The sequence below is a fragment of the Micropterus dolomieu genome, linkage group LG15, assembly GCF_021292245.1.
Source record: "Micropterus dolomieu isolate WLL.071019.BEF.003 ecotype Adirondacks linkage group LG15, ASM2129224v1, whole genome shotgun sequence".
NCBI classification, from domain to species: Eukaryota; Metazoa; Chordata; class Actinopteri; order Centrarchiformes; family Centrarchidae; genus Micropterus; species Micropterus dolomieu.
The window spans coordinates 22654848-22669899 of record NC_060164.1 but is presented as its reverse complement, the minus strand read 5'-3'; the positions used below and the strand labels follow the sequence as shown (position 1 = coordinate 22669899).

At 39.1% G+C, this 15052-nt stretch overlaps 1 protein-coding gene and 1 long non-coding RNA gene across 6 annotated transcripts in view; one reads left to right on the top strand and one right to left on the bottom strand.

Annotated features, from left to right (window-relative positions):
* The window catches only part of arhgef33 (Rho guanine nucleotide exchange factor (GEF) 33), an 18816-nt gene extending 3905 nt beyond the window's left edge, over positions 1 to 14911 (top strand). Inside the window, exons 3-18 of one of the 5 annotated variants that reach the window (XM_046071523.1) lie at positions 1218 to 1261; positions 3334 to 3492; positions 4208 to 4329; positions 4773 to 4918; positions 5046 to 5168; positions 6024 to 6150; positions 6996 to 7128; positions 9363 to 9470; positions 9922 to 10014; positions 10324 to 10511; positions 10580 to 10669; positions 10828 to 11006; positions 11665 to 12221; positions 12315 to 12539; positions 12783 to 12925; positions 13772 to 14911. In XM_046071523.1, coding sequence (XP_045927479.1) covers positions 1218 to 1261; positions 3334 to 3492; positions 4208 to 4329; positions 4773 to 4918; positions 5046 to 5168; positions 6024 to 6150; positions 6996 to 7128; positions 9363 to 9470; positions 9922 to 10014; positions 10324 to 10511; positions 10580 to 10669; positions 10828 to 11006; positions 11665 to 12221; positions 12315 to 12539; positions 12783 to 12925; positions 13772 to 13901 — 2567 coding nt within the window. In that variant the 3' untranslated portion in view covers positions 13902 to 14911. Of the gene's footprint in view, positions 1 to 1217; positions 1262 to 3327; positions 3493 to 4207; positions 4330 to 4772; positions 4919 to 5045; positions 5169 to 6023; positions 6151 to 6995; positions 7129 to 9362; positions 9471 to 9921; positions 10015 to 10323; positions 10512 to 10579; positions 10670 to 10827; positions 11007 to 11664; positions 12222 to 12314; positions 12540 to 12782; positions 12926 to 13771 lie in introns of all 5 variants that reach the window. The other 4 variants (XM_046071522.1, XM_046071525.1, XM_046071524.1 and 1 more) reach the window with 4 other exon arrangements.
* On the bottom strand, positions 6578 to 12215 carry LOC123984574. Its single transcript, XR_006828456.1, has 2 exons — positions 11748 to 12215; positions 6578 to 9530 (listed from the first exon to the last, which is right to left on the bottom strand). It is a non-coding gene; the product is annotated as an uncharacterized LOC123984574 (long non-coding RNA).
* Positions 14912 to 15052: the final 141 nt, after the last annotated feature.

Genomic DNA, 15052 nt, shown 5'->3' with positions numbered 1-15052 from the left:
TGGCAGCAGCCTCATCATTTCCACAACAAAGAAACGTATTGTGCTTTTATACAACCAGCAAATTGTCCCAAAATGTGCTGCATTAAAAAAAATCATCAAATCCATCAAGAATCTGAATTTCCTTGTGCAGCACTTTCCTCCAGCAGCCAAGTAATTTTGTAAACATAAAAAGAATTCAGTCAAAATGTAGTAACTAGAAATCACTAGAAATAAATGTCAGTCCATCGGAGACACTTTCGGCAGCTGCTCCACTTACAATTATTATGAGACTTGTAGACTTAAAGTTACCACAAGTCACAGGAATGATGACAAATTTGTGAAAAATGAGAGACAAATGAGACAGGAGTGAAAGGAAAGAAAAATGATGCTTGTTCTTGAGTATAGTTACTCTCTTCTGAGAAGGACTGGCACGTGAGCACTGCTCTAATCTTGACTTCTGTGGTATAAAATATTTGTTATGAACCCTGTACTGTTTTCACCTTTTAACAAATTGCACGCAGATACTCACCCTCCTTAGATTTATTCTTCTGTTTTGATGGAAATGTGAACCAACAACGATTACCTCGAAAAACATGAATTCACTCTATAAATATAGATAAAATGGATTTAAACACCTTTTCGTCTTGTGGTTGACAAGATCGTTCAGTGCAGATATTATGATATTAACATCTCACTATAATATTGGTCACTCCATAAAGAATATGTTTAGATTTGTGTCTAATGATTCATATGGTTCAAAATCATTTTGGTTGTGTTCCTTGAACTGAGAAGGTTTATGGACCAGGAGTCTGGGAAAGGTATTCCTGTGAGTTTAAAAGCTCTGAGTCCATTGCATCAACAGTGTTAACTAGCCTTTACACTGCATTTTATAACATGAGCCAACAGGTTGGATTTTAGAAATAGATAAATAAGTCATTAAATAGATGACTAAAATTTAATGAATAAGGTCTTTGTGGCGACAACAGTAAGGTTCAGAGTCTATAGTATTTTGCTGACATTTAAGCAAACGTCAATGTCAAATTACATAACATTTCTCAATTACATGTCTCCAGTTTTATGTTTGCATAACATATTATTATCCAAGGTATGAATGGCCCACCCTGATGGGCTACCATGTCTGTTTATTAATATAGTAATTATATTGTGTAATCAATCAACATTTTCACCAAAGTGAATACCTAACTAAGTTTATTGTTGTGTTTTGCTTTTTATTTTAGTTAAAGAAGAAAATGTGGAGGAGGCAAACCTAGAAATTGCTCAGGTAATCGAGAACTCTTCTTTTCCACACAACAAAAGTAACCTTATGGTGTAATGGCTCAGTCATTATGTCATTAACCAACTCTGATACAGCTGGTACCGCACACTTTGAACAGAGGAGTCCAGTAATATTTTCTCTCTCTTTTCTTACATTTGAAACATTTTGTGGGGACTGCTTTTGCGAAACTCACTTCGCTCTTGAACTGCTATTCACCTGCTGCTAGCAGGTAGTAGCATTTACCTGCTGGCATTTTCTTTTACAAAGTTGTGACCATGTGACATGTGATATCATGATCTCAAGAAAAGATTAGGGTCAAGTCACAGAAAGGTCAAATGTCAATCTCATCATGTGAGATGCTGTCTGGAGTTTAATTCTCTTGACATTCTTGGATAGAACAGTAGAAATGCTACTCTGCAGTTCAACAGCCACTGCTTTGAAGTTTGGACACACTGTGCCTCATGCTTCTTTACATATGTGATTTATGTTTGACAGGACAAATTAACTTGGATATCTTTCAACACTGACCACCATGAGAAAATTCTACCACAGCAAGAATTGCAAACAAGCAACCTACAGACAAAATAATATCTGTTGCCAACTCAATTCTCTGACAGAGGAGACAGTGATGTGTCTTACCAAAAATGAATATGTGGCATTTTCTCAGACTAACAATTTCTATTAGTGAAAGAAATAGGGTTGAGCTTCCAAGAGTGTCACAAGAGTCACTTTATATAACAAAAAGCTACAAATGGCGCTAACTCAGCTTGAGAGCAGCGTTACAGAGAAAATGCCCAAAAATGTCCAAGCTCCTCTAATCATAGTGCATGTGGTGTGTATTTCGCTGTGTTTGGTTGCATTTCTGGGTGGCAACCTTTGGGCAGTGTGTGAGATCAGGAAAATGTAGTGACCAGGTTACAGTGCGGTCTCTCTCCTCTGCTCTCTGTCTGTGTTACGGATAAATAAAGAGCTTCAGGTCTGTGTGTCTGTTTGACCGAGCTGCTCTTGCTTGCTCGCTCTTGAGCCAGGGCCAACTTTAAATGACTCATTATGCCTTTATGTTAAGATGGTGTAATGAGTGTTGATAATTGTTTGAGCTTATTTTTGGGGCTTTTAGTTTTAGTTTTGTTATCATATCTCATAACTCACAAAATCTGCCCAAAATTTAATATTATTGTTTTTAAATTAAGTTCTGAATGGGTCACACGAGGCTAGTAAAGTTTACTTATTACTCACTTTGTCTTTATTAAAATCTAAACATTTTAGCATTTAAATTATTTTACTTATTCAAGGGAACCAACCACAACATTATCTTAACTTGCAATTGAACAATGAAATCCATGAGGAACTCATCCTGTAGAGCATCTTTAGACCCCCACCACCACCACCACGTGTAAAGGCGTACAGTAGCACTGACAAGCATTGATAACATCAGAAAGGAAGAAAAGCAGAAGGCACACAGGACAGATGCTCCATTCAGGCTGCTGCCTGATGTTTTTCACATGACTGAGGGAGAGAGAGCAAACAAGAGAGCGATGAAAAGATTGGACAAGTAAGAGCTGCTTCAGCCCATGCTATGTTCCCATGAGCTGATTCAGTTATCCCTGCTGAATAAATTCAATCAGCTATAATGAAAACTAAGACTAACTGCAGAGAAAAGAGGAGGCGGATAAAGAATCCATTACTTACGTGATATTATTAAGAAACGATGAGAAAATGAGATTTATTTTTAAATAAATAATTATCTGTACAGAATGTAAGAATTTAAAGATCATGAAGGGTAGAGGAAAGTAAATTCAGGTATAGGCTGTTGAAAGCGAATTCTAAAAGACTCCACAAAAGAAGATGCAACAAAACTGCAATAACTGATGGAAAGGCAAGATTTATAGACCTAAAAGACTGGAAAGAAAAGAGGATGTTAAAGAATAATAAAAACTACTTCCAGTAGAATAATATAATAAAGAAATCATAAAGTGCTAAAAGAGAGTAAAGAATTAAATTTCATTTGAAGCAGTCAACTTGCCCAAAACATGCTGCTGAATAGATGAATTCCATTGCTTCTTGTGCCGAAGCTGCAGGGCCTGGTGGCCGAGCTGCGCGAGGGGCTCCATAATGCCCTGACGGAGTTGTGCGAGCTGCGTCAGCGGGATCACGGTCTGGAGGAGAAGCTCCAGGCCCATCAGACTGATGTGGATGATAAGATAATGAGTCTCAAGAACTCACTCAACACTTTCAAGGTGCGGAGAACGCCACACAGTTAAAAACACACACGCACAAACTTACACACAGTCTTTTCTTGGTGTGGTGATGAGACTGCTGTAACGTAATTTAGAACATCTGACTGAAAGTGAAAACTAATGTCATTTAGACAGAAAGGCTACTTTTTCAGACACGTTTTTTTGACTTTCACATGCTGCATCTGCACACACATTTTTAGATATTTCAGGCATGTGGTATATTTTTTATGATGGCTATATATGTGGCATTGAATGGAAGGTTGTTAGAGTTGGACATACAAGCACATGCCCGCAGTATCAGAAATGTGTAAGCTGTATAATATTTAGCATGATTACCACACCACAAAAGGTGCATACAACTGGCAAACTATGTGATAGCAGCTGTATTTTGTAGTTTTAGTGACATTTAGAAGCTATTTCCTGTAAATCCCACCAATTCTTAATAAATATGTATTTTACTTAAAACGTTTCCCATGTTGGAAGTGATTTTCCTATCTGCTTTAGTAATTTATTCCACCATCTGACATCACAAAACTATAAAAGCATTGGCTCTAGCTGCCCTGGAAGAAAAATGCCCTGTTCTTGATTTGTGCCCTAAAGCTATCCAGCAGATTTCTCTCTAAATCTGACCCGGCGGCTCACACTGTAAAATGCAAACTCTTATCAGTTTACAGCAGTTACACTAATGCAGTTCCTTGGTATAATCTGCTTGCAGGAGGAGCTGAATGTGGTGTTTTTCCACATAAAGGATGTATCCAGCAGACAGAGAGAGGTGCAGAAGAGGATAGAACTGTTGCAGACAGAAAACACCAAAGATATCCTCTCTGTTTCACAAAGGTAGGGCTGAAACATACATAATAAGGATGTACTGTGGTAATAATAATTAGTAATTTAGCTGAAGATTTTATAACTAGGGGTAACTTTACAACTAGGGGTTACATGTCTTGCTCAGGGACACAATGGTCGATGTATCGCCACTGTAGTTACACACATTTGTTTCATCCACAAAAATACATTTAAATTATATTTAATGTACACATTTTGCATTCTTCTAACTTATTTGCATTTTTACCTGTTATCTCAGCTCTAGAGCGTCTACTAATGCCATTAAAGTGCAGTTGGGCAAGGCCAAGACTGTAAAATTGCTCCAGGGCTGCTTTTGATTTCCCCAAACAAATACTTATTGGCAGGGATGCAAAAACTGTGTTGTGTGACTTGGCAAATAAGTTGTTTTTATCATCTTTTCCTTCTCCTTCTGCTGCTGATCGGTTCAAATGCAGAGAGAGCTCCAAGGCAGATGTGCTAACGGCATCAGGGGATGAACACATCTGTGTGCCCAGTCAGTCAGACCTTGGTGTTATTCAACACTTCTTTTCCAGTCTGCCACATAGCGGGTCACCACAGAGGAGCACCACATCCACACAGAGTGAGTCAATATGTGTATGTATCATTCATGTCTGCACACTAAACTGTGTACGTGTGTGAAGAAGGTGAAGTGCAGAAAAATATATGACAGACCTATAAGAGTCATTTCACATTTGTGTGTCTTGCAGCCTCCACCTCTGATCATGAGGTTCAGCAGCAGCAGAGAGGTTGTCCATCCAAATTTCCAGCATGGGGAGAGAGGAAGAACAGCAGAGATGACACAGAGACACCCAACAGCACGACTGAAAACAGTAAGAAGTATATGTATTAATGCAACTAATAATGATACTGCTGCTGCACTTCTATTATCACTAGAACCACTAGGAGTGCTAACTGCTGCTAATACTTAATAGTTTGCTCACTAAGGCCACAACACACAATACATGCCCATTCATTAAAATAAATAGTTCTACATTTAGAGTTAGACGAGAAGAACAATATCCTCCTTATCTGTCCATTAAATGTAAGGCTACAGCAAACCCAGACAGTTAGCCTAACTTAGCATAAAGACTGGAAACGGGGATACAGCTAGACTGGCTCTGTTCAAAGCTAACACTATCCATCCTGAAGTGCCTGTAAAGTTAACTAATTAACACATTATCTTGTTCTTGGAGTTGTGAACTTGCTAGTAAACCAGAGGAGGCTACAGGAAGTCACAACGCTCTGTCAAGAAATAATACCCCGTAAAACCACAAACTGCCATTTGGTTTTTGTACGGATTAAACACACAAGATATGATTTGTTATTTAGTGAGCTTTAGAGCTGCTGGTAGGTGAATCTATTCTCTTTTGATAGTGCCAGGCTACCTGTTTCCCCCTGTTTCCAGTCTTTATGCTAAGCAATGCTAACTGTCTCCTTGCTTGAGCTTTGAACGGACAGATTTTGAATCGATCTTCTCATCTAACTCTCGGCAAGAAAGAGAATAAGTGTATTTCCCAAAATGTCATCATTATTTACATATGGCAAAAAATATAGTTTTGGTCAACACAGATGACGTAGTCGAAAGCCCATATCACAAAACCCCTCATAGACTACTTACTGTATATATAACTCAACATAGTTTAAACATATATTGTGTTTCTGTTTGTGTGTGTGTGTGTGTGCAGATAAGAGACAGAGAGTTGCTCTGGAGCTGCTGGAGTCAGAGCGAGTTTATGTGTCCCACTTATCTCTGTTACTGAAAGCTAACATCTCTTTCAATGGATCAGAAGCGCTCACTCCCAAAGACAAACGGTAAGTCTGTGAACACACAAACTGAAATCTATTATGGACATCATTAAAAGACAATAATGAAATTAAATAATAATGACTAAGGAGGTTGTTTAATAAGGAGAAAAGATTTAAACTTTGTCTCTGTAGAAAGGTCTTATTTAAACACTACATTTAAGAAGTTGCACACACAACCAATGGAAACACAGAATGATTCAAACATCGCCAACCTTATCTCATATTGAAAAGATCTACACAGACTCTCATTGCTCTCTTACTCACACACAGATCTACACTCAGAATTTATTCCAGCCGGGCTACTGACCTAAATTAAGAGTTTATGGTAGGGATGGGTGGGTTGGGGGGGGCAGGAAATAAACTAATCAAATAAAAGCAGGTTATAAACACCAGGGAGACAGAGAGGACACTCTTTTAAAAGACTCTACATAGCTTGCTAATGTAATCAGTGTTTATTTCAGCACACATGTTTCCAGTGACAAACAGCACCAATGAAAAGGTGCAAATTCTGAAGCAGGTCCAATGGGATTTGTAAATTATTGCATTTGTTTTAACCTCATTTGTCTGCTGCCAGATGTCTGTCACGCAAGATGGTACAATAATTACCAGGAAGTTTAGTATATTATATAAAAGTACAAAGATGAAGGTTGTTTACAATAACTTCTGTATATGAGCCGTTTCTGGAAGCTGAAAATGCATCCTTTTTAAGTCGTCTCTTCAACATGACAAAATTTGTCTCCAAAAAAAAGTCAGTTTTTATGTAATTATTCTGTAAGAGAACTTATTTCATTCAAGTAGTCTCTGTAATTGATTTCTATCCTCTCCTCTTCTCTCTTTCTCGCCGTCTTTAGTCCATTTCCCAGCTCTCTCAGGTTTCTGATCCAGCAGCACCTTGAGCTCCTCCATACTCTCCAGGAACGTGTGCTCAAGAGCCAGTGGCAAGGCATCATGGGGGATGTGTTTATGAGGCTCACCAGCAAAGAGGTAAACAACAAACACAGAATTTGAGTTTGAATGTTAGAATTGTTTGAACAATGTGAGGTCAAAAAGTAGCAATTACTTTTGACCCACAGACAGTAGTTCATAAAGATGTCTGTGAAGGTTCTCAGTCCTCCAGGTCATAGTTATCCAAAGGTTAAAATCAAGGGCAACTGGACTTGGTTGATGATATTAGAAATCCTGAAATACTAACAATGATCTTCAACCAAGTTCAGTTGCTTTGGATAGTCCATAAAGATACTTGTGCTAGCTTGGGTTGCTGCTCTGGTGTCTGCATACAGGCGCCGTATTGGCCTGCAGTAAGGAAAACCGCAAGCTTTAATCACATTAGCAGTTGCATCAGTATCAAACTATACTGGAATAGTTATTCTCTTTTTTTTTTTTTTAAACCTGAGATTGGATTCATCAAACAATATTCAGCTGTTCATTTTGGTGTTAAGTCTCCAAACTGTGTGTACATTATTAACACATAATAGGGAAGCATTTCACCAGACGATTGTTTTCTGCTGATATTTATGAAGACATGTCAATATGCACCATCTACTGCTAAACAAAATAAATACCTCTAAAATCTTGACACCTGTGTCACCTGTTGGCAATAAGTGTTACAGATGCATGTCCCCCCCTTTTTAAAAGCAAAAAGCTTGACTGAAAAATACAGCCTGTGTGTGACCACGCTATCCCTGCATTTGCAACAGATCATTTCACTTCTGTGCCCTTTTTTTGTGTTTGGCCACTGTGGAAAATATATTAAAGAAATGTTTTTTGTATAATGCTGTTCAATACACCACCACCACCACAAACCACAGCCTCTAAAATGACCACAGAATTGAATCAGCACATTGTTGATGTATCTGGTATTCCTGTGGCGACTTTAACAACTATATTATACTATATAAAAGATCTGGACCTCAAGTTTACTTGCTTGTAAATCAAAAACTTGACATTCACAATGCTCACTGCTGTTCCAGTCTAGTTAATATGGAAGGGTCAAAAGGTTCGGTCTTGTGACTGGCCAATTATAATGACTCTGAAACGCTTTGGCAGCCATGACGGACATGAAATAAAATGTCAAATTCCAGTAGAGCCATGTTGAGAGCTGGAATACAGATATAGTACAAAGACAAGAATGATTCTAGTAATCAGTGTGCAAAATAACTGATGACAAAATAAGAATACTAGTCCTTATGTGACAAAATTAAAATTCTCAGAAAGACTTGAACCCCTACAGGCATTATATACTAAATGGTGATTTTTGTATATATAAAACATTTTATTTCTGTGAAAACCTGTGAGTGCACTTCAGGACTTCCTTTCCCCCCTCTTTTCAGGGGACCTCCAGCCAGACAACATTAGGAATTCAATTTGCCACAATAATGTCAGTAGTGTAAAAATCTAAATGCTCCAGGGACATATGGATTTAAAGTATCAAAAATCTTTTACCGAAAGTAAAAAACAAGGTTATATTGTGTTGTAACATATAGAAAGGTGCTAGTGGCATCCAAACATCAGCTGAAAGCCAAAAGCAGACGCAATACACTGCTGGAGTATAATACAATACAAAGCGAATGTATAATTGGCTTTAATAGAATAGACTCATTACAGTGAATGGGGGGAAATGCAGTAATTGGTAGAAACACCTGCCTATTTAGAAAATATAAATGCAGATTCACAATGTATTATGAGCCCTCCTGCATTGAGCTTGAGGGAGAAAAATAGCAGAAAAGAAATTACAGGAATCATCTAATTACAAGCTTTATATTTTTAAAACATTCTATTATGTCAAAATATGTAATTATACTGTTTTTTGAAATAGTTTTTTTCCTTGATTTTCATTTCATAGGTCTTTTATTTGTTTAGGTTGTTGTATGTGCTTATATTTAATGGGAATTTGAGGGAGCCCTGAAACTTCCAGTGAGGTTTCTGAAAATATCTCACCTCAGCAGAACACAAATATCATAAAACAAATGAGTGAATTGTTTTAAATCAGCAAAATTTTAAATAGTTAACTTGAATGACAGCTGGAAGCTTACATTAAGCTCGACTGTGTTTGTCTAACTGTTTTTCTATCCACACACGGGCATCATGATCTGCTGTTTACAGTCTAATCAGTCTCAAAAGACTGACAATGAAGGGAGGAGAAAGTAGAAAGTGTGCGTGGATGGTGCATGAAAACGTACATGCAAACACAGACAGGATCTCTCTCTGTCTCCCTGCAGAGTGATTTCTTGGACTTTTATGTGTCCTACCTGAAGGAGCTTCCGGACTGTCTGTCAGTCGTCACCATGCTTTCCTCCAGCTCTGTGAAATCTTCTGCCTTCCTGGAGGTAACACATAAGGGATGGGGACAGTGCAGGAGACATCAGGACAGGAAGCGACGTGACAGCCTGTGATATGACATGACATGTGTATAGCATTAGAGATAGTAGCAAGACAGGGCAGGCAGGAAAGGACATAACATGTCAAAGCTTATGGTACAATATGAAACATAAAATATTCTACGACTTATTGCGACTAATGGCAGAGAACACCAGCATCCCTGCAATTCTAAAACTAGTCTGATGAGTCTTCTATGTTCTCAGAAATGTTTGACTGGCTGGTAACTTAAATATCTAGTAGCCACAAAAAGTAAATTCCAGCCCTCTTTGAGTGTAATATTTACAGACCTTTCATTTGAATAAAATCACATTGCTGTACTAAGTGGTTATTTTCTTCCATCCTGATTGGTCGACCTGTGCTGCCCTTTGACTCTGATTGGCCGCATTGGGCTTCTATCAGAGTGACATAACGGGTGACGAATCCAAACCCTCCCTCTACACTCTGCTCCTTCAGCCGGTTCAGAGGATCCCTGAATATCTGCTGCTGCTACAGGTGAGATTAACACACACACTTTAAGCAGTGTAGATCATGATTTACATTTAAAGGACCTAACTTTAAAATGCAACACACTGTCAATTCAAACTCAAAGTTAAAATAGCACATTACATACATATAGAGAAAAAGAACAAAATAAAAAGCAAATGTTAAACATTGAGATGATACATAAAGAAAGATACATGATCACACACTGGAAACCGAAAGATATGCTAAATATCTAATTGATGCTCATGACTTTGAAGACAGTATCTGCTTAAAGATGTGTGAAAATATATAAGTTAATATATCTGTGTGTGTGTGCAGGGGCTGTTGAGGCAGACAGACGCAGAGCACCCAGACTACTTCCTGCTGCTGGTGTGCATCCAGCAGTTCAGGTCCTTCACAGCTCAGTACCACAGCCTCCTCCAGCACAACCAGGAGCTTTTGCTGCACAACCGCAAGGAGGTGAAGAGGTCAGGATTACCATTCAGCATTACACACATGCTTAAGAGGTACACCAACACATATTCTCACTGTTTGAACCTGACAAATTAAGCTAAAGCAGTGTTCTGCACTGCAGGTCTAACATGAAACAGCTGTTAAAGACAGTGGAAAGTGGGATTCAAGCTAACAATATTGGCTCACCGTACCCTTGCAGCAGTACCATGCTGTGAGTATTTATACATTCTTAACTCTCTCCCTTATATATATATATATGTTATTTGTTGCTAAGGAGGAAGCATCCAAAGGGTTTATCAGCGCTTTTTCCTGTAAAAAGTTGCTTGCTGCTGCCGGAAATAGGGTTGATGAGCCGTCTATCCCTCACAGAGAACATGCTAACCAGGTGAGGCGGAGCAAGCAGCGTCTCCTGGAGCAGATCCAGTCTCATCGTTTCCAGGACTGGGATCGGGACCAGGATCCCGAAACTCATTGTTACGACACAGAGTGGCCCTCCCAGCTCCAGTTCTTCAGCCCGGACCTGGACTCACGGAACCACAAACCAACAGGTCTGTTGTCACAGAAGCTTATTGCCACTTTCTGTGGTTTCTGATTAGACATTAGACCAATGTAACTTTCTGAAACTCACAATCTGACCAGCTCTCCTTTTTCATTCTTGACACAGCTACTTCCAGCATTTTTATTATGTACAATCGAGTACGAGACTGTCCGAGAGTGTATATTTTTGTCCCTATTTGTAAGATTCATTGCGTTTAGACCCGCAATAGAGTGTAGTTATCTGGAACAGGACCACATTTATTTGAAGATGTGTTCAGATGAAACTTCAAGCATATTGAACCCTTCTGAGTAGCACACCTGGAGCTGGTATTCATGAAGTATCTTGCTCAAGGACTGCTTGCCAACACAGGGGTTTAACTCTGCTCAACCACTGGAAAGGAAGGTCTGGCTAGTGTCATGCCAAAGTCTAACCTCTAGGGAAATAAGACATTATTTGGCAAAAAACCTTAAAAACCTGTTAAAAACCTGACTTGAATAATCAATCCCTCAAGTCCAGGACACAGGTCTCACAATATTTCGGGTCAACAAGACTTGGTACACTCCGCATTTTGGCCCACAGGTATCTGGCTGTCAGATCTGTAGGCTTTGTAGCCCAGTTTGCAACTATTTGTTGTTTTTTCATGATGTCACTTTGTGTATCCTATGTAGGGATTCGGCAGAAACAGACGTGCAACCCATGTCACTTAAATGCTTTTGGGACAATAGCCCCACCAGTCAACCAGTCAACCAACCTTTGGCTTTCAGGTCTTGGCAGTATCCCAGAGAGTGAGGCATCTGAGAGGACCATGTCGTGCCAGCGTCATCTTCCCTCCAGACCCGCAGACTTCCGTCATGTTCAACCGGGCTCTGCTCTGGCCGATGCTCTTGGAGAGTTTCTTCTCCCTCCGGATCCCCCAGGGATGGAGAGCCTATATGAAGAGGACGGAGGCTCCTTTCATGATGTCCCCACGTTCGACCGCTGCTCCTCTGCCTCTTCAGATTCATCTATCGACATTGCCTTCGTGAAGTGCCCCAAAGCCCCCTCAGCTTCACATCACACAATGGCAGCGAATGTGTCGACAACTCGCGACATCTTTGGCAACAGTGGAAGCCAGGGGAATGGTTACAGCAGACTGCCCAACCGAGGGTGCGTGTCTCCGGATGAAGCTGTAATGATGCGTCACAATCAGCATCGCCCCCTTCAGGCCAGCCAGCGTAAAAGCAAGGTGAGGTTGTTTGTGCTTATATAAATAAAGAGAAAGATACTCAAAAAATGTTAAAAAATAATCAACACGTACTATTACTTCTCCACCGTCTAGTCACTGAACGGCCTGCAGATGGACAACACAGTGAGTGGCCTGGATGGTGGTCCTCTATCAGACCACCTGAATAGGGCAGGACTAGGCAGCCATGCCAAGCTGGAGCGCCAGGGCAGTAAGGGCAGCAAAGGGTGTCCCACGCCATCCCGGAAGGTCCACAGTCCCCTGGGGAACAGAGTGGATACTGACAAACAGAGTGACGATCATCATGGTCTGCTCAGCATTGTGAGTTTCAGCAAATATGTGAACAAACGAATATGTCTTTACATGAAATCTGTCTGTACCAATCAACATGTTTATCAGTTTCTGACACTCTTTTGACCCCGAGTGGTAGGGATTTAGTATCTTGTTCAAGGACACCTTGGCATACCATACCGCAACACCAACATTTATAATCAAGCTATGCCCTTGATACCTAATATAATTAAACCATAACTGAAGTAAATGTAATATTATCAACCCCACCAGGACTCCGGGTTCCCATCGTGGGGTGACGAGTCAAAGTGGAGGGGCGGGGCAGAGGAGAATAACCACACAACCTTCAGTGAGAGGAGTCGGAAGCAGGAAAAGGGAGGATTCAGGAGCTCATTCAAGAAACTCTTCAAGAAGAAGTAAGAAGGACAATGTCACATGGAAACACAACAAATTGCTTGATACTGTTTGCTGCCAAGGGTGTCACTTTGTGTTGAAAAGTGATGGGGACATAAAGGCTCAAATTAGGGGTGTTAAGATACAAGTGTGTCACGAGACTTGACGATGGTTAAAAACAAGATGAGAAGATTTTTAACACAAGAAATATGAATATGAATATGAAATGCTGAAATATATGAGTGGGGGATCTGGAGGTCCTCCCCCAGAACATTTTGAGCATTAAACACTTAATTTCCTGCATTCTGGAGACATTTTCTGCTCCAATTAATGGTGGAAATGTATTTATATAAAGAAGTATTCAGCTGATTCATTAATATAAAAATATTACATAAAATAATGCAGTAATCAGCAACTTGTCTTTTTTTGGACATTTCACATTTGTTTCTTCTATATTTACATTGCATTGCATGCTTTCTTTTTGTGCAAACCTAAACCGTTCTCTTTGTTAGTTAACGTTTCTTGGTGCAAGGTATTTTTCAAAACATTTTTAGCAAATGCTTCCAAAAAGTGATAGGGACAAAATCAGACTTGAAATGGCTTTCAATGGCCTTGAAATGACTGATTTTGTGGTGGGGACATGTCCCCAGCGTCCCCAGTGTAAATGACACCAGAGATAGTGAGAAGAGGGAAGGATTGAAAGAAAAGCACCTCAGATATGTCAGTAAACAACAGAGAAAAGTTTTGCCTTTAAAAGCTTTTTGCATCAAAGTTTAAGGAGAATGATGCAATTTTTTGAAATACCTTTCAAAATATTACCACTCTGACATGGAAGAATCAAATTTACCCTTGCTCTTTCTTTCTCACAGGGGCAGTGATGAGAAGAAAGAGAAGGGAGGTGAGAAAACACCAGAAAACCAAAACAATGGTGAACATGAATCACCGGGGAAAACTCCCAAACTGGTACATCTGGAGATAAACCGTGGCACAGCTGTATGAATACTACTTTATCACACACACAAACACTGTCACAGACTGATCAAGATATAAAGTGTACTACACGCATGTTTAAACGTTCACACAAACTGAAGAAGTGCAACATGTGGTTGCTTTGTTTTTTTTACATTTACAACTTCTATATAAATGCTGTACAGGTATAAGCCATTTAGCAAAGCAACATTTCCTCTGATCATTTCCAAGTGTAAATGTGATTTGTATTTGAAAGATGTTTAGATGAAAAATGTTTGCTCATGTTCACTGTTATTTTGGCAATCCTTTAACTTCATTATTATAAAGATAAGCTCTACATGTTATTAGAAATAAGCCTTAGAGTAGCCTGGTTGAGGGGGTGGAGGAGGTGAAATGCTGCCTTTTATTTGTTTAGAGCATGTGGCCAGGAAGGAATTACAAACTGTACCTTTAAGTAGCAAATTCAACTTTTTTGTCAATGAAAATGTGGTTACAAACCTGACCACTAGATGACATAGTTTGACATTATCGATTCCCCATACTGTAAATAATTCTTCTTGTTCTTCAGTTTATAAAAAAATTAATAAAAAAATAAGATAACTAACTCACATCTTTTCCCTTTTGTCTTTTTAGAAAGGTGTTTCTTTACATCCCAATTTTTGAATCTGTGCAAACATAATATACAGCCTCTTTTTAATTTGCAGGCATTCCTCTCTTTGTCTTTCATTATTGGAATTTATTATTTTTCACCAACCCAGCAGGCTCTGACACTCTTTAAATGGGTTTCACTCTGGTCCAGCTTTATGTCAGTCAGCTTAATGTCTTAAGCGTATAACCAGAAATTATTACATTGTGCATTTACTCAGGAGAGCAAACATTAAACTGTTATTTGTGTAGGTTTATATGTTTAAGCATTTTGTTTAAATCTGTGACAACTATTTCTATGCATTGAACAGAACTGTTTTGTTAAGAGATGAATGTGACAATGTGTCAATCAAGAGACATTAAGAACGTTCAATAAAGCCAATTGTGAACATAAATTTTGCTGCTCCGCTGTTTCCTTTTCCTTTAATCACTGGGTTATCAAAATATGACACGACTTTAAAAAGGGACTCCCATTGTTTATATGCTGGATGACTTGGATATACTGTACATGTTGTTATAAATAGGTTCTTATCATT